The 20970-nt window shown below is 33.4% G+C and overlaps 1 protein-coding gene across 1 annotated transcript in view; it reads left to right on the forward strand.

Moving 5' to 3' along the window:
- The first annotated feature begins 270 nt into the window (after window positions 1–270).
- LOC129218821 (glutamate receptor-interacting protein 2-like) overlaps window positions 271–20970 on the forward strand; it is a 186614-nt gene continuing 165914 nt past the window's right edge. Inside the window, exon 1 of the mRNA XM_054853143.1 lies at window positions 271–501. Within this exon, the coding sequence (XP_054709118.1) occupies window positions 456–501 (46 nt within the window). The 5' untranslated portion in view covers window positions 271–455. The remainder of the gene's footprint in view (window positions 502–20970) is intronic.

Genomic DNA, 20970 nt, shown 5'->3' on the forward strand with positions numbered 1-20970 from the left:
AGCCCAGTGGCTATTACGCCTTAAAAATTGCTGGCTCAATAGCCCTGCTGCTATTACGACCGGTAATAGATGCCCGGGAACATGAACGCCTGAGGCTATGCCGGCGCAATAGCTGGGGAGCTATTGAACCAGTTACCGGCGCAATAGCCACAGCCTTCATGTTAAGCTTTGCATCTTCGTAGGCTACACTTGAATGCGCTTGATGGTTTTATTCGTTGTTATTAAATAGATAACTTTTGCGTGGATGCGCTCGGCAGAGAGGCATGTGCACCCGCTTCTTAGTAAACATTCAGCGGTCCTTTTAATTATTATTATGTTCCACTTTCAACATTTTCATTATATAAATTATCGTAGTATAAATTAACTATTTTTCCTGTTTTTGCGATTATTTGTGAATCATCTGTTATATTTCGGTGTTTCAAGTAAAACTTTCTTTACTCTTTCGAGACCAAAAAATGCCTGGTTGGACCTCAGCTTGTTTTGGATCATTTAAAAAAGAAGGTAAGCACGAAAGATATGAAATTTTCGTGTGGTTTTCTTTTATGGTATTGTCTGCCGCATTATCAAATCATGTACGATTTCCAAAAAAAGAAAAAGAAAAAAACCGACTTCAATTACTTCGTGCTATGTTTCTTTCTTTCTTTCTTTTCTTTGTTTGTTTGTTTTTTTTTAAAGATAAATACTGGAAGGACATAAATATAATTTCTTTTCAGCAATTTTCATTTTTGCACATTTACTATTTAATTTATTTTTGTACATTTCCTAATTTGGCTAAATTATTAAAATACTGTGTAGGAACTTAAATGTTGAAATGTGAAATTTAAGCGGTTTTGATCTGATATCTTATTATGAAGACAGGGCTTTCACAAACCTTGAAAGTCGGTAAAATTATCACAGGTCTGAAAGATTTAGCATCAAAGTGGCTTGATTCCCTGTTGGCAATTTTTTGAGTTTTAACCTTTGTTTCAACTGTCATGTCAAAAAACCTCTAATTTACTATAATCATAACTTTGTAGCTAGTATTGTGGATATCTGAAATAATTCATTAATGAAATTGTTAATTGCAGGAATGTAGTCACATTTTGATGTTAATTGTTTTTGAAATAACAGTAACACAGTAATCCATGTGGGGAGACAACTTATTTTTTTCATTTCTAATAAAACTTTGTTTGTAAAGTAACAACATAACTTTTGGCTATATTTTACTTCTTTTTTTTTTTTACATTGCACCAATTTACTAGTCCTTTTTTATGATGAATGTAGGTTCCTTACGTGTTTGTACAATATAAAAAACATTGAAAATAGAGAAGGAAATTGAAAATTCTAAAAGGAATCAATGTTTTAATTCATGTGGAAGAAATGAACCTACTTCTATTGCAACAATAACTATTATTCACTGCAATCAGCACTTGTCACAACAAATTTCATGCATTAAATGCAGATCCACTTAAAAATTTAAACAAATTTCAAAGATGGTGATTCAAAAAAATTAATTTTTATGTTGATTTGACCTGGAACCTCAATGTAATTGAAAGTGCTCTTTCATTCCTTATGTCATTTCGATTTAAATTATGTCTAGCAATTAGCAATTATAAAACATTAATGTTTTTATTATTGCTGGCTATTTTTATTAACCCTAACGTTGATGACCGGGTACCTTTTTGTGACTTTTATCATAATTTTTACCCTTTCTAACTAGGTCTTGGTAAAATTGCTTTTAATCCTTGTTATTTACATGAATGTGAACTAAAGAAAGTTGTAACAGTGTTTTCAGAAAAACTTTGGGGGAAGATTTTTAGCATCGTCATATCTCTCGATATGTAGGCAATAATATTTCAGTTGGAAGGTGTGATCTGTTTTTTTTTTTTTTTTTTTGAGTATACCTACGAATGTCAAACGGCAGGACAGCAAAGATTGAGCAAATGACAGTGAAGATAAAAATTACAGATAAAATATTTTTCGATACAACAGGCCACATGTATGACCTTCGCGCGTCTCATGTCGTCCGCGGGCCGTAAGTTGAACATCACTAGTAAGTCATTCTTCAAATAGTGTAACTTTTCTGTCACACGGCTTTTACAGTAACTTTAAGGAACAATTCATTAAACAATGCTTTCTAATTACATCAAAAATTAAAAAGCATTGTTTTCATCAAAAATTAAAAATATCTGTTTTAACCTGCCAACAATTTTTTAATAAATTTTGATTTTAGTATATTTTTGGTTCACAACATGTGAATTCTCACCTCCGTGGCATGTCCACACCTTGTGTGACTGTTTATGTTGCTTAAAAACTTGTTTAATTGAAAGTATGTACTTATTTATTTATTATTCCTTTTACAAGTGTCTCAAATACTAATTGTTTAAGTATATTTAATTTTTTAATATTGTGTTTTAGTTTGTTTTAGTAGGATAAGGAGTCATGTCACACAATAAATTCTCACCTCCGTTACCTAAACACAAAATGCCATTCCTCATTAACACATGGCAGTAATGACATCAAATTTTATTTTCCATGATACAAGGGAGCCCCCTTGTTTACTTTTGGCCATAGTTGAAGTTGTGAGATTTTTATTGAAAAACACGAAGATAGATTTTGCTTTAAAACTTAGTGTGGTTACTCTGACTTCTCACCTCCGTGAACTTGAATTTCAGGGATGTAAATTAATGTAAAAAAAGAAGTGAACATGCGTTCACACACATATGCTTAAACATGTGCAGATTGTAGCAACGAAAAAAATAAATTTCCCTGAAAAATGTATCTATTAGGCCTACATGAATAGACAATTCCTCACCTCCGTGAATCTCGCCTCCTTGACAGACCTCATCAATGTCATTATTTCTGAGGTGGAAATAAATGACGGAGGGGAAATACATCAATAATAGGCATTCTACCAAAATTATAAATTGCCAGTAGATATCCTCCAATTTACTAAATACTATTTTTTTATCATACATTTGAAAATTAGTAATTAATCCGTACTTTAATTAAGAGAGCTTAATATTATATTCCCACTAATCATTAAAGTAGTTGATTGTTTGCACAATTAACAAAATTACTACTTTGATATTAAATTTGCATTGATTTTTAAATATTAAAAGATTTTTCTTTTTTTTTTATTTCCGTGAACAAGGCATTTTAATTTTTTAAAATTTATGATTAAAATAATTGGAACTTAGCTGGGCATAACCAAATGCTTCCTAGAATTCCTAGTTCCATTCTGTAATATGCTTTTGTTTTGTAGAAAAAAATAGTTTGAACTCACTGAAAGTTATTTGGATAATTTCATGCATCTATCATAATCTTGAAAAACTTCAACAGTTGAGATAAGTGTTGTAGTTTATGCTGTTACTGACACTTTAACCTTCTATTATTCAGCTATATTATTTTTAACTCATGGTTTATTTTAATGATATGAAAAATATTTATTTTGTTGTTTGGGCCACAGCAAGACTTCTCATTGTGACTCAAGCAGCAGTAAGCAAGTGTAGAATACTTATCTACTCTTGTTTTAGTTTACAAAAAAGAAATTTGACAATAAAAAATAGGCTTGATTTAAAAATATTTATATTTTGAACTAATTATTACAAGTGAACTTTTTATTTTACTACACAGCTTTGTACAAAACAAAACTAGAAACCGGTTAGTTGTTGATAAGGTTGCCAAACATAGTACTTATTTCAAAGCACTTTATAATTATAATTAATATTTGTATAAAATAATTATATAAGGTAATTATCAATTAATATTTGGCATTTATTATTTTATTCTTTTCCTGTTTCTTAAATCCTAATGTTTTTTTTTTTTTTTTTTTTTGCTTACTGTAATTAAAATTGTTTTGTATGTATGATAAAAAGCAGTTTAAATACTTAAAATATGCTTTAAGGGGACACAGGACTTTGAAACCATCAAATTTATGGAAAAAAAAATTGTTGGAATTGTTTAAAAAATCAGTGTATCACGTGGTGTTGTTATTTTTTTGTTTTAAACTCTGTACTGTATTAAGTTTCTTTAATGAACTGGCTAAAGGTACTTATTTTGCAAACTTTAGGTAAAAATACAGTGTTGTCCATGAATGATGAAACCATGATGATGATGAAACCATGTCTCATCATAGCCCATCACTGGGCCACAATGTGACACTTTTGAGTGAATTTATAAAGCCTCATAACATTTTTTTTTCTGACATTAAATAAGCTAAATTTGGTGCAATATACTATAATTTGATACCTTTAATATAATCAAGTATGTTTCTGTGCTTTAGAACTCACCAACATACGACAAATGAAAAATATGTTGTTTTTTTTTGTCTCATTGTGGCCCACCCTCCCCTATAGCATTAAATTAATTAATGTTTTTGAAGTGTACAGTAAAACCTGTAAAGTTGACCATCCTTGTAAGTTGACCCCCTGTCTAAGTTGACCGCTATTTTCAGGCACAGAACTAGATCTTATCATATAATTCAACCTCTATAAGTTGACCACAAAAGTAGTGCACCGCAAGTGGTCAACTTACACAGGTTTCACTGTATTAAAAAAGGATACTTCTTAATACATACATACAGTGGCGGATCCACGGGGGGGGGGGGGCTAAGGGGGCTATAGCCCCCCCCCTTGAGGTCTGAACTTACACTAGATAAAATCGAAATTTCAGAGATTTTTAATACTGCAATATTGTTACATGTTTAAGTTTGTATTATATTTAAATAAATATAGAAGCACTATCAGTGGCAGATCCACGGGGGGGGGGGCTAAAGGGGCTATAGTCCCCCCCCCCCCATGAGGTCTGAACTTACACTAGATAAAATCGAAATTTCAGAGATTTTTAATACTGCGATATTGTAACATGTTTAAGTTTGTATTATATTTAAATAAATATAGAAGCACTATATAGAGCGGCGTATACATGGGGGACTGTAGCTTCTTCTCTCATTTCGTCAAAACTTACGACAGATTAAATTGTGATCTGCAATGGCACGGAACGGCTCAGAGGGAATAATTTCATTCTGCGATCGAGGTATTTTTTAATCTGAAAGTTAGCCCTAATATATTTTACATCATTCCAAGGCTAAGGGAGCTATAGCCCCCCCCCCTCCTCTCCCATAAGGTCAAAATTTACACTAGGTAAAACCGAAATTTCGAAGATTTTAAATACGTCAATACTTCTGCGAATTACAAACATGCATTATATTTTATTAAATATGTACACTATATACGGTGGTTTATTAATGGCGAGTTTGGGGTGGGAGGGGGGGTAGTAAGGGGACTGTGACCCTTTCTCCCATTTGGCTAAAACTTACAACAGATTACAATGCGATTTGTAATTTCATGGAAAGTCTTCGAGACAATAACTTTGTTCTGCTATCGAGGTTTTTAATCTGAAGTTATTACTTTCCAATTAACGCCGTCAGTGGCGAATCTATGAGGGGGGGGCAAGGGAGTATAGCCCCCCCCTACCTCCATGAGGTCAAAACTTATACTAGATAAAACTGAAATTATATATTTTTTAATACTGCACTACTTATGGATATTTTATGTTTGTATTATATTAAATTAAATTTATACATTTCACTGGCGGATCTATGCGGGGGGGGGGGCTAAGGGGGTCTATAGTATCCCCTTGAGGTCAGACCTTACACTTGATAAAATTTCAGTTTTAGATATTTTTAATACTGCAATATTTTTACTAAGTTTGTAATATTTCATAAAATTTATACAGCTTCAATGGTGGATCTGTAGAGCAGTGGGGAGGAGGGGGAGGTGCTAAGGATACTATAGCAACCCTTACCATTTGGTTAAAAATTACATTCATAGAAAATGAAATTTCAGCGATTTTCATTACTGCACCACTTTTGTAAACTTAAGCTAGGATTATGTTTACTAAATTCTCTTCCTGTCAACGGACACCACTGTTCTTTCTTTGAAGCCCGCGACATCCAGAATGAAAACCTGTCGTTCACTAATCCTTTTCAAAACGTTTAGGCAGTAAATTAAGCAAGTGTACTAAGCAAGCCGCAGAGGACGATACATAACGGCTACTGACAGGTATCATCAGGAGCAGGTATGGTGCATCCCTATTTCCGCGGAAACCGATAATAGAGTCCCTCCCACTGAATTAGGAATATGCAGTCGGACTAGAAAAAAAGCAATAGTTCCTTTCTGTAATGTTGAATTGCTGACCATGTGTCTCGTTAGGACTTATGTTTATTGTAAATGAACTCTTAATAGGCTGTTTTTGCCCAGAGATAACATTGAGTACTCCTCTTTTGAACAACCAGCAATAGCACAACGAAGTAGTAATGCTCATAATATGCTAAGGTTACTGATAAGGAAACACCAAGAGCGAAAATTTAGTTAAAATAATAAAAGGTGGAAAATTGTGGAAAAGTTTTTCTGGGACGCGGCATCGGTTGTCGCAGTATTGAACTGTTGTTTTAACGAATTGCTTGTATTAAAATTCATACTTGGATTCTTGTTTTTTTCACACTTGGAAGTTTTGTTAAGAAACAAATGTGGCGATTTTGTTGGACTGGTGCTTTAAAGGGCGGGCGCTAAATTGGAGTTTGACTTGATTTATTTCGCAATTGTTTTGATATTTTAAATATAAGTATTGTCGAGTGAATATGAAGCGTCGACTTACAGATTATTTTAGTAAAAGCAATACGCATATAACTGATGATTTCCAAGGACACGATGGAGTTAGTATCGATAAAATACCATCAGATTCCAAACAGCCGTATTCTAATAATGGACTACTACAACGCATGCCGACTACATCTAACGTTGAGAATGTGAACAACTGTACAGCTGGATGTGAGACTTCTAAAGAACAAGTAAATATATTTTCTTTAAAATTCAGCTATATTTTAAATATGTTATAACATACCAACTGTATATTGATATACAAAAATAAAATTAAAATTATCGTTTAAAGCATAAATAAGTAAAATAGTAATAATGATTGCTGGTACATGGGGGGGGGGGTCATGTTAGCAGGAACCCCCTTTTTCAATGTAAAAAAAGGTGTGAGATTATGGAGTCTAAGACGTTTAACGAATTTCTGCATCCATAAGCTTGCACTTTTTTTTTTTTTTTGCATTGAAAATTTTTTTTTTTTTTACCCCAAAACATGGGCAAAAGATGAGGTGATTTCAAAGCAATCTGATAAAAATCAGGTGCCTTTGTTCAATTTTTAATTCATTTATTTATTTTTCACATGTTAAGTTTCAACATTTTATACTGAGGGTTTTTTTTTTTTTTTTTTTTTTTTTGCAATACTACTATAGTTTTTTCTCTCTTCTACATTGGTACTCTCATAAGTTGAAAAAATAAAGGTGTGAATTTAGAATGTTTGCTAATGAATTAGACAAATTTTTTGAAATTTACTAAAACTTTGAAAAGGAATCTTATTTGTTCATATATTATTAAATAACTATCTTTTTGCATGAGAAAGATAGTTTCGTTTTCAGAAAATTGGTTTAACCATAAAAAATAATGAAAAATTATAGTGCTTAAATTTAAGATTTTTAAATTTTTTTTCTAGAGAATAATTCTTAAAATCGTGAGTGTTCGTAAATAGAGTTTCGTAAAATTGAGTGTCAACTGCATTTTAAATGCATTTAAACCGTTTTGCACTTTCAAGATTTTTTGTATCAGGTAAATTATTTCTATTTGAATGTATTTTTAAGATAGGAATATGTATTATAATTTGTAGGGAATGTATTAAATTACTTAACTTATAAATGTATTTTTTTTTAGAATCCTACTGATATAACATCTTTAACAAATTATCAATTATATGATATTGGATTAGCTGTTGGAAAGATTTTAGATGACGATAAAAAGCTGAAATATTTAAATGAAACATGGAAGCCTCCGGTGAGTTATAGCTTTCCAACAAGAGCTGAAGGAAAGCAGAACCGTAAATTTAGACGAGAATGGTTGGAGCAGTACAATTGGCTTGCTTACAGTGAGCTTTCGTCTGGTGGATTTTGTAAAATGTGCTTTCTGTTTGCACCAACTGGAGCTGGAATTGGAAATCAGGTGAGAAATTCCATCAGTTCATAAGTGGCATTTTTCAGAATTGAATTGAATTTTTTTTTTTTTAATAGTGTCAATATTCTTTATAGGCAAAATAATAGTTTAAGCGCTCTTCTCGATATTTTTTTTCTGTTTTTTTTTTGGTTTATTTCTTAGATTCTTCCATAAAGTGGTGGTCAAAAGTTCTCGGCTATTTCATTTATACTGACTGTCGTTATTAAATACATTTGAAAAATAGAAAAATTCAAGATAAGAAAGACCGCGATCTTTTAAAAAACGGGAATCGCGCAACCCCGCGCCTTAGTGCGAACTCAGCTTTAGGTTTTACGCAAATCTCATGACCCACTGAATACATTTCACGATGTCAATATCGATCAAGCTTCCATCAGTCACAAGCCAAAGGAAGAAATAGACCAAAACAACCTTGTAGATAGAAAAATTATTATTAAAACGGTTCATTTAAATTAATTTTTAATTATTTTTGAAACATCAATGACAAAATATCTATGTTAACAGTTTTAACGTCGATGGCATCGATACATCATATTTTTTACATATGTTTAAGGCTTGTAAACTAAAAGTTATCATATTAGACAAGTAAATTCATAAGCTGTATTTATTTATAACAAATTTTTTAATTGTCTAAGCAAAGTCCATAAAAATAGGAAGAATGGTAATTTTAATGAATTATCGAAATTACCTCAATTCGAAATCAAGTAATACAAAGGAATAAGCAACTCATGCATACTGTTAAAAGATAAAACCTCGAATATCAACATAAATTAGTTTGAATAATTTCGAAAGACTTTTGCTTCTAATGTTCCACCCGGTTCTTAACACCTAAATTGGGATATTAATTGAGCGTCAAATTTTTTTTTTATATTGCAGTTTAATAAGATGTTTATTTATTTTCAGGTGCTTAAAACATTCGTTAAGGAGCCGTTGATTAAGTTTAAGAAAGCTACAGAAGAACTAAAATATCACCGAACTACCCAATACCATCAATTTTCTGTGGAAAAAGCCCTGCATTTTAAACAATCCATGGAGCCTATTCCTGGAAGTTCAGTAAGTCATGTTGGCCTCCTGATAGACGCTAGAAAAGCCTCTATAATAGAGCAAAATTTAAAACGCTTGAAGCCTATAGTAAAAACCGTACTGTTTTGTGCCCATAACAATCTGCCTTTGAGATGTCATAGGGATGATGGCAATTTGAACAGCAGGGAAGAGCAAGAAAATGCATTAAGAGGAAACCAGGGTGTTTTCAAAAGTCTATTGGCTTTTAGAATTGATGCTGGTGATGAAGATTTGAAAACACACCTTACCACTTGCAGAAAAAAAAGTACACATATCAGCAAAACAATCCAAAACGACATAATCGAATGCATTGGCGATTATATCCGTTCGGAGATTACGAGTAGTATACAAAAAGCCAAATACATCTCAATAATATGTGATGAAACCACAGATGAAAGTAAGAAGGAGCAGCTTACGTTTTGTGTGCGATATGTCGACATAGACAGTTTCACAACCAGGGAAGATTTCCTTGGATTCGTGGAACTCAAAGCGACAACTGGTTTATCGATTAAATCCGCAATAGACGAAGAACTGACAAAACTGAATTTGTCTTACAAATACCTCTGTGGACAAGGCTACGATGGAGCAAGCAACATGTCTGGGCTATTTAAGGGCGTTCAAGCTCTAATTTCCGAGCAGCTACCCCTCGCCATTTATACTCATTGTTTCAGCCATTCCCTGAATTTGTGCATCACAAAAAGCTGCCAAATTCCTGTTATAAGAAACGTAATGGGAACAGTTGAGACTGTCTCTGTGTTTCTCTCGGCTTCTGCGCACAGAACAAATGCATTAATCGATGTTGTAGAAAAGCAAGACTTTTCGGAAACTAAAAAAAAGAGATTGAAAGCACTTTGCCCTACACGGTGGGTAGAAAGGCATGACAGCCTAATAACATTTAAGGAACTACTTGTTCCTGTTGTGACTGTGCTGGAAAGTTTACATACAACTGCCTCTTCCGAAGCGTCAACAAAAGCATATATGTTAAATGCTTCAATAAAAAGGAGTGAATTTATTGTTGGCGTCGAAATATCAGTGTACTGTCTCAGTTTGACACTGAGGCTAAGTCAGCAGTTGCAAAGGCCGAAGCAGGATATGTCTTCTGCATTAGCTAATGTGTCTCAAGTTTTGGACACTTTTCGGAGTGTAAGACAAAACGCAGAACTCGAATTTCAAACTATTTACAAAAACTGCCTTGAAATTGCTGAAGAATTGGATCTGGAGTTAGAAATACCCAGATCAGGAAAGCGTAAAAGTGCTCGAGACTGTACACCTCCAGAAAATCCAGAAGTTTATTTCAGACGAACAGTCTTTCTTCCTCTGATAGATCACTTCATTTCCGAGATTGATTCCAGATTTAGCAGAGATATTCTTGGAGTGCTTCCCCTAGAAGGTCTAATTCCATCGAACTTGTCGAGGTATACTGACAAAAATATAACTGCTGCAGACAAATACAGGAATTTTACAGATGAACTAGGAAGTTTGAGCTTGCTATTAGCAGAAATCAAGATGTTGAGGAATAAATGGCTGCCGATATGCGGTCCTCCTACAACAGCTATCGGGGCACTGAAAGAGCTAGACCCCTCGTTTTTCCCATCTATTGCTGTTCTCCAAATTTTCGCAACAATCCCAGTAACGACTTCAACAGCTGAACGTAGTTTTTCTACCTTAAAAAGGATAAAAACCTATTTAAGAAGCACAATGGGAGAAGTACGGTTAAATGGACTTGCTCTAGCAAATGTGGCAAGAGATAGAGATGTATCTGTCGACAAAATAATTGAATTCTTCTGCAAAAATAAGAAGAAGAGAATGTCTTGGAAGACTGGGAACATGTCAAATAATGTTTAAAGTTTTTTTTGTTTTGTTTTAAACTAGAGTAACAAATTAAATCATTTTATTTTCTTACAACTAATGTGCCGACTGTGTTTTTGAAAAATTGTTTCATAATCATTTTAAAAAATAGACTCTTTTGACAATTTTTTAGTGTATTTCATGTTTTACAAGTTAAAAATAAACATATGCTTATTTTAAATAACAAATATTGTAACATTCTCGTGAAAAGGATGCTGAACGATATTATACTGGATTTTTTTTTTTTTAACAGACCTAAGTTAGCCCCCCTCTTGTCCAAGTTCTAGATCCACCACTGCATACATATATATATATATATATATATATATATATATATATATATATATATATATATATATATATATATATATATATATATTTGATGTAACTAATGCGAGTTTGAAATATGTTGAAAAATTACTTTGCATGTCAGATTTACTTTTAGTGATTTTCTCAGTCATCAACATAGGTTTAAACTAATTTTTGACACTTGTCTCGCCAAAAAATCCAACACTGGCTTCAGTGGAGGAATGTTTTATTATAAATTTGTATTTAAGTAGGTGTAACAATACTTGCCTCTTCAGTCATCGCATCCTTATCCTCTTACTAGCTGTTACAATTTATTAGCTGTTTCTCATACAGGAGAACCCTATCAAGATTATATCTCTTAATTGACTCATAGATATAACACAAAAAGTGGTATTTCAGTATTGAACATGGCAAGTAACTCTATCAATCATCAATACTATGAAAAATTTGTAGCATTGTCAAATTTAAGGAAAATATTCAAGATCTAAATCTTGCCAACAAATTTGAACTCATTGAAGAGGGTATGGAAAATTAGTAGCGATGAATAAATAGCTAGTGGAATCTATGTCTGATGATTCTAGCAAAAAGTGATGCAACAAAGTATTGATGAGAAGGGACACCTGTTCGCCTGGTCGCCTGAGATTTTTAAAATATGGGGTGAAATATATAAAGGAACATAGTGGTAGGGGGCCTGTAAAAGTCATATGTGACGGGCAGCAAAATTTTTGTGCACATCCCTTTAATTTCAGTATTGTAATTTTTTGACTATTTAACTAGACCGCAAGAAAATAACATTTTCCAAAAAAGAATAATCTTCATGTTTGTAAAAAGACTGCTGTTGGAAAATCGAATCAAATCTTTTATTCCTTATTTTTATCTATATTCTCTATGGTAGCGTGACTAGCTTAATATCACAGGACGCAAGAATGAACCTAACCCTTTCAGGGGCACGTCATTAATTTTTTAGAAATCTAATGAAAAAAACTGTAAGTAGTTTTATTTGATTATCTAGACATACCAGTGATACCAAGTGATTTTCAGTAATACCAAAATCATGCAGAAAGTGCCTAAAAATGACGTCCAACACTATTTTGTCCTCAGGGTGAGAATGAAAGAATAGCAGTACACTATAAATACAGAAATATAGTCGGATGTGAACACAAATTTGGTAGTGTTATATGAGATGAATATCAAATGAATTTTAATGCATAAAAAGAAGATATTTTTAAAAATGTAATTTAAAACCATTTTTAAAAAATAAATTGCATCAAATTTCTGGGAGGGACTTGACCCCTTAGCCGCCTCTTTGTAATGTACACGTTGTTGTGAGGAGAGAGAGAATGTTGTACATTAACAGTATAACGTTCTAAACGTTTTAGAATATCTTTAGAACAGGGTTTGTGATTTTTTTTTATTTCTTTTAAAACATCAAAAAAGTCAAAATTTTAAAATTTAAATCATATTTTAAAAATTTATTTACATTAATATATTTCATACAATAGAAAATATACGAGAGAACTTCTCTCGCGACTTTCGGTTGTGTTGGTGAGTTTTTTGCACTGATGAAGAGGCTCCATTGTAGCCTTGAAATAGCTATATGCTGTATTTTCTCAAAATTTGTGCTTTATTTACGTTGGTTTTTCACTTTAATCAAGATGTGATCTTGTTTTGTTAAAGATTTCCATCATCATGTACGTTTTTAGGGTAAAAAAATGTGTTGAATACATACTTTACCTACTCAATTATCTTAGTCATGGTGTACAAGAAAAACCACAAATTTTTATCTTGCTCTGAACTAATTTTGGAATAAAAGCAATACTGCAAGAGTCCGAAAATCTGTAACACACAGAGAAAGAGGGATCTATGTAGTTTTGCCATGATTGTGCAAATAATGAAACTATTATAATGACTATCACTAATCACTATTATAATGAAATTTAGAGCAACACATTCTAAAAGATGCAAAATTAATTTATAAAAATAAAATCAACTGATTTTAATTAATGATTTTGTAAAAAAATTCTTTGATTCAATTCAAGATTTAAATCATGATTTAAATCAAGCTGATTTAAATCAACGCACCCTGCTTTAGAATAATATATCTAAATTAGTTAAAACATTAATGAGTCAAACAATTATTGAAAAGCATTTTCTAAGTCATCATGCAGTAAAGAGCTGCTGAATGTGATGATTCTGATGTTTTCCAATTACGATTCAGAACAAGATACGATAGTAAGTTACATTTACATGTGTCTTGATTATTTTTTATGTAATGCAGAGGATTTTTTTTTCTTAATGAAGATTGTTGATAGCTGTGAAGATAACTATCTAATAACCAGAGATAGAAATTTAGAAAAATAAGTCCTTGGTATAATGGTCAAATAACTACAAAATTTCACTGGTCCGTACACACTTTTGGGTCCATTCTTGCATCCTGCGATCTTAAGCTAGTCATGCTTCCGTAGAGAAAATAAATTAAAATAAAAAAACATTAAATAAAAACAAAAAACCCGACTGCGTAATAAATAAATAAATAAAAAGAAAAAAAAATATGCCTAGTAATTTAGAATGTTATGATGTTCTACTACATAACTACACCATTGAAATAGTTTTATAATCGATACACACATAAGACAAATCATTAATTCGAAAGCAGAATAGAAGGATCAACAGTCGGGGATCATTCCTTTTTAACCAGTCAAGGAACCCCGTAAAATTTGAATGGATCCCGACTGTTGATCCATCCATTCTGCTTTTGAATTTATGATTTGTCTTATGGTGTGTATCGATTATAAAACTATTTCAATGGTGTAGTTATTCAGTAGTACTTAATAACATTCTAAACTACTGGGCTTATTTTTTTTCCCTTTTTAGATTTTTTGGTATTTACGCAGTCAGGATTTTTTTGTTTTTATTCAATATTTATTTTTTTATTCTACATTTTTTAGTTAATTTTTATTGAATTAGTTATTTGTTATTATGATCATAACACGGTAAATTTCAGAATCTTGTCATTTTTTTCTGAGAGACTTTATATCGTGAGGATTATTAAGAGCCAGTTTTTATAAGAAACGGGCAGAAATGGAGTGTTCGGATATGCACCGTTTTTGATTTGGGTCAAATTTTTATGGTGGATTCTTTCAAAGATTTTAGAAGAAAAATATTTTTTCTTTTCATCCAAAAAATTTTTTGGGGACCTGTAAAAATTCGTAAAGTGGAACCCGACGTAGAGGTTTTTCGAAATCAGAGTTTTTAAAAATTCGATTATTTCTGTGTATTGAGCATCCACCAAAAAAATTCTTGTGTTGACAATGTGACACTTAGTACTTAAATTGAAATATATCGTAAAGTTTGTGGCTGACCTTCAGTGGACCCTGGCAGGGGCTAAACTGGGCCGAAGAAAGTGAAAATGTGTATGTTTGAGACCTCCTGGTTCCATGTACTGAGGCTCCACCATGGGTTTTGTACGTAATTTGTAATAATATATATAAATTATTTTAAAACCCTCATTAGTTGCTCGACTCACCCTCTACGCTGCCGAAAGTTGGCGATTTTTCTATCGAAAAATGCTAAAAAGTGCAATTTTCACGACCCTGCATCTTTGCACTGAGGGTCAGTGTAGAACTGGATGACTACATTTCAAACTAGAGTATGTATATTTTCACAAACAAGTGACAGAACTATGGGCCAATTCTTTTCAAGAACACAATACGTATTTAAAAACACTAAAATGAACTATTCAGTTTTCAGTTCAATCAACATATCCGGGTTTATACTTCCCCGAAAAAAATTCCAGATACTATTTAATAAGCTAGTATGATAAAAAACTTACCATAAAAGAGTTACAGACTTGCAAGTAGACTGATTATGCTTACTCGCATACTTTATTATATTGCAACTGAAAGCAAAGTGAAAAAAAAAAAAAAAAAAAAAAAAAGAAAAGTTGTTATTGTGGTAAAAACGTAAGTCGTATTTTAAGCTCATTTTCAATTATTTTAATTAAGATAGGTTTTTTCGTTTGATAATTACTTATTTTGTACCATTTTAGGCTGTACATTATAGTGACAAAAATTACTTTCTCTGCATTAAACTACCATGATAGCAAACAATTTCAAAGTCATATTTGATTACTTATGATAAAAGCAATATTATGAAATTATAAAACAAGGGTACAATTGCCTAACTGCCTAGTGGGACAATAAAAAAATGCAAAACAAAGCATTTAACTTGAGTACAACTAACTGGATGCGTCGTAAACTCCTATGCAATTTTCTCATCTTGAAGTGCATTTTATGTGCCTGCAGAACATTGCCCATAGTTCTGTCACTTGTTTGTAAAAATACACATACTCTAGTTTGAAATGCAAGTATCCAGTTCTACACTGACCCTCAGTGCACTGAGATAAAGGGTCGTGTAAACTGCGCTTTTTGCATTTTTCGATAGAAAAACCGCCAGTTTTTGGCAGCGCAGAGGGTGAGCCGAGCATCTAATGAGGGTATTGAATAATTTATATATACACTGGCCTCAAAAAATTAAGGTACAACATGTTTTTTGAAGCTCACCATAAAAAAATGTCAGTAACAATAAAATGCATAGTTTGCATGAATGATAATAACGAACTTAAAAACCATTTATGAAAAAACATTTGCACCACTTTTGTTTTATAGAAAAAAAACACACACTTTTACGAGTGAGAAAAAATATGCAAATATCAAGCTTTCGTACTTTTGTGTGTAAGTTCTGTTGATTTTCAACTGTTGTTGGCAGTTTCGGTGACAATAGTCAATAGAGATTAGAAAATGTCTCAGAGACGTCGGTTACCCGATTGTTTAAGGTGGAGGACAGTTAGATGGATAGAAATAGGATTGTCACTGGCTGATGCTGCTAGACGATACTAATCCGAAGATTCAGTGTCCAGAAGACCTGTTCCAGGCCGACCACGAGCTACAACACTTGCAGAAGACCGTTTTCTAGTTCTTTCGGCCCGAAGGTGAAGCACCACTAATATGCCGCAGCTCGTTGCAGACCACTTTGTAGCACATGGAAGAGGAATCTCTGCTACAACGGTGCAAAATCGTCTTCACAATGCAGATCTCTATGCAAGACGACCAGTTGTGTGTGTTCCCCCTCAGCGGACCACAGCAAAGGATCTACTTATACTAGACAAGAAAACATGTTTCTTGAACCCAGCAGCAATGGGCTTCTGTGCTGTTCAAAGACGAGTCCAGATTTACATTAGAGAGTGATTCAGGGCATCTACTGATCTGGAGGGAACAGCGCAATATATACCATAAATACAACACTGTTGATTCCACCGGTGGTGGAATCATGGTTTGGGCAGGGGTCTCGTTCGGTGATCACATTGACCTGCATGTGTTCCATGGAGGAACTCGGACTGGTCTGATATATCGGGATGAAATCCTTGAACCATATGTCCACCCGTATGCTGGTGCTATTGGTAATAACTTCATTCTGATGGATTATAATGCACGACCTCACCCAGCTCGGATTGTCGAGGAGTATCTTGAGGATCACGGTCTGGGACGAATGGAATGTCCAGCTCGATCTCCAAACCTGGATCCGATAGAACATCTTTGGGACTATCTTGGCAGACAATTTGTTGATTAAAAAACTTCTCCAAGTTCGTTACATGAGCTGGAACAAGGCTTACTGTGTCTGGTCTTTACTTCCTGTTCCGGTGTCCGAAAACTTAACAAACAGCATGGAAAATCGATGCTGCCAATGAGTTCAAGTTAGGGGGGACACATTCTTTATTAGAACCCATTTTTGTATCGTTTCTATGACATTTTACTGCACAACACTGTGATGTTCTGTTTTCTGCAAGAATAGTCTTTTTCGCAAAGATTACTTTTTTTTGTTATAAATCGTTTTTGCAATACACTTATATACAAATTTCTATGACGCATTCAATAAAAAACCGTTTAATGCACATACCCTCCAAATTTTTTGTTTCCACATTCATTCATTTGCAAATTAGACACAAAAAACCGGTTGTACCTTAACTTTTTAAGACCAGTGTATTACTACACAAATTACGTACAAAAACCATGGTGGAGCCTCAGTGCATGGAACCAGGAGGCCTCAAACATGACACATTTTCACTATCTTCGGCCTAGTTTAGCCACCTCTGCCAGGGTCCACTGAAGGTCAGCCACAAAATTTACGATAAATTTCAATTTAGGTACTAAATGTCATATTGTCAACACAAGAATTTTTTTGGCGGATGCTCAATACACAGAGTTTATCGAATTTTTAAAAATACTGATTTTTAGAAAAAAAACTCTACGTCGGGCTCCACTTAACGAATTTTTACAGGTCCCCAAAAATTTTTTGGAAGAAAAGAAAAAAATATGCGTCTTCCAAAATCATTCGAAGAATCCACTGTAAAATTTTTAGCGAAATCAAAAATGGCATGTATCTGACCTGCCTGACTCTTATAAAAACTGGCTCTTAAGTAACTTGCGGTGGTGTAAACTACTGATTATTAGGACCTAACTCGGGCCAAACCTACATATGCTTGACTTTTAGTAAAAATTCGCGAACTTAAGTCAACCACAGCTATATAAACAGCCTGTATGAAGTATAATTCATGATGACGCGAGCTCGGAATCGTCGTCATTCAAATCTCTCTCTCAAAAGTAAAAAAAAGCCGGTTAAGAAGGTACACATGGCGAAACTCAGTCCCCTGAATCACGACAAAAACAAATGCGACATGTTAGAGATAAAAATCGAATTAGTAGACTTAGTGAACAAAAAATTCAGGCAATAAAAACGCTACCTGCATTTGTCGCACGCAGGTAGCGTGCGAAACTATCCCTAACTGACAGTATGGCAACTGGTTGTTGATATGGTGAATTTTGATTACTGTCATGTGTTTAGTGACACTCCCATGATTAAGTCAAATCGATTGACGTAAGAATCATCAAAATTGGCCGAGGTGTTTAGCCTCTATAACGCCACATAGAAACAAACATACGTGCATAGACTCATAAACACATTCCTCCTTTGCGTTGTTCATGAGTAGTCGGGTAATAAGGAATAAAAGTATTTGATTGAATTTTTCCAACAGCAGTCTTGTTACGAACATGAAGATTATTCTTTTTTGGAAGAACAAAATGTTATTTTCTTGCTATTTAGTTAAATAGTCAAAATGACATTGAAGAGACATTTGCAATTTGAACTCGTAATTACAAGTTAGTAGTTAAAAATCGAGTTATTTATGCAGTGCCTGGTGTTTAATTTGCGGATTCATTATTTTTATGGTTAGTTAGATTCTCGAAGGAGAGGTTTAAATTTAAAAGCGAAATACTTTCTTCTATGCATAAGAATTTATTTCTGTTATTTTTGCAAGAAAATAAATTATCGAAATAATGAAAAATTAAAGAAAGAACACAGAAAATGTAAAACAGAATTAACGTGAGAAATTACAATTAACGGTTTTCGATTGATCTGGCCTTTAGCGGTAGCTCTGGTATGTCTGCAAGCTGAATATGCCATAAATCATGACTAGATAGCCTGTGAAATATAACTGATTAAAAGGCTATAGGAATGTTTAATTCCAGTTCATTTTGCTGCTATATGTTGAATTCTATCGAGGAGGAGTATGTACCTCAACAACTTTTAGAGATAAATGCAGATTTTCTTCAACTATTAATTTAATAACAAACACACTGATCCTTTCCTAACATCCTGGTCTTCAGATTCTATAGTTAATTACGTTAATTCCGTACCACTGTGATTTTTCCAAAAGAAACATATTTATTCTAAAGTCTTTGAACTTTTAATTTACTTGCAATTTCGTGCATACTTCAGCAATTGTGGAAAGGTTATTTTCAACTGGTTTTCTTCAAGACAAAAGTAAGAATTGTTAGGGAAGTGAACGAACTAGAAGACATTGTTACACAAAATGCTTAAACTTGTGTCACTCTAAATCTAAATATGCAATCAACTCGCGCTACAACCTGATTCCACTTATACGAAGTGGCTATAATGCGAGTTTTTCATTTTTAACGAATTTTAAAGCTAATGCGAATTCCTCACACGCACACGAAAATTTTCAAAAGGGAATCGCGGGGGCTCAAGTCTCAGCTTCATCAATGGCTTTTAAATACCTTAGACTTATGAAACAAGGCTCACGCGTAATGGATACCGCGCGCGTTTTTCGCTAGTAGCGTATCTCAGAGCTAAAGCCAACTCCTTGCCCACAGCACGAAACTTTTCGTATGAGGAGCGCAGGATGAAAGTAAAGTTATTATTTCATTACTGACTACTAAGTATTGGCTTCGTGATTGGGTTTACATCCCTTTAGCATCACTGAAAGCTGTTTCCTCACTGTACGACTATAATCCTTGTTTTGTTAGTGTGTACGAATAACCACTCCGTATTTTCTTTTCCTATTTTGTTTTTCATTCTAAATATGAAATATTAACAAAATAGCACCTTTACATGCTACTTCATCCAAAGCTAATGAAGATGGGAAGAGAAAGACAATTTCTTTCAATTAAAGAAATAACAGTATTTTATGTTGAATAAGACGACTTAAAAACACGACATATAGCATAAATTTAGTTATTTATGTAGAATATGGTAATATGTAGTTACGGAATGATTTAAGATAATTTGAGGCGTGTTTACTAGTGTTGAAATTGAAACAGAGCGCGGGATTGCCCGAAACGCGCACAAAATCGGTAAATCCCGCGCAATCCAAAGGCCCGTGCGGGATTTCCCTCCCGTAAAATCTTAAACTTGATACCGAATAAAAAATTTAATAAAGCGTCCGTCAATTCAAAGCAATAAGTTACATCGACGAATTCCGATTCGCTCGCATCGACGAATTCCGATTCGCTCGCATCGACGAATTCCGATCCGCCGACATCAATCGATTCCGATCCGCCGACATCAACCGATTTCGATCCGCCAACAGCAACTGATTCCGATCCGCCGGTCGAAATGCGATCCGAATGCTGCTGGAAACGACAGTCCGTTTTCGAAAAACTTTGATCGTCAGAAAAAAAGTCTTTGTGCAGTAGAAATATTATTCTAAACAATGGGGACCGAACCCCATTCGGATAGTTAGATCCAGAAAATGGTCTATTTAAAAAAATAATTGAGTGTATGTGCATTAGGGTGGTCCTTATTTATATGGGAATTTTTTTTTTCGGAATTAAACAAGTGACGTCCCCTAGTTTTGTGACACTATATTAAAAAGTAACGTGTGCAAAATTTGAGCTCGATGTCAATAATAACACGTGCCCCTACACCGTTGAACTTTTTAACAATTTGATAATTTTCCCATAAATCTTCAAGTTTTTACATCGTTTCTCCTAGTCTTGCAAAATATTTTTACAGTGAAGTAGCACTAAAATTAATCTTTTTAATTACTTTAAATCATCTAAAGACTTTACGTTGAATAAGAATGAAATAATGCTTTAGAAATGTTCCTTAATCGTACGCTTTTCTCCATGTATCTCGATAGTGTGTATTTTTTTCCGTTAGTCTTGGACGGTCTGTAAAATCAATTGTTTTTGTGACTCATATTTGGTAAATTAGTTGCGAAATTCTTCGATTAATTGTGCTCCTCTTTCAATTGTATCATTCTCAATTTTCAGTATTTTAACGATCTCTCTTCCCTTTAAATAGCGTCCTTCATTTTGCCGTGAATCAGGATCAAATAGGAAAA

Source organism: Uloborus diversus, chromosome 3 (genome assembly GCF_026930045.1).
Source record: "Uloborus diversus isolate 005 chromosome 3, Udiv.v.3.1, whole genome shotgun sequence".
Classification (NCBI taxonomy): Eukaryota; Metazoa; Arthropoda; class Arachnida; order Araneae; family Uloboridae; genus Uloborus; species Uloborus diversus.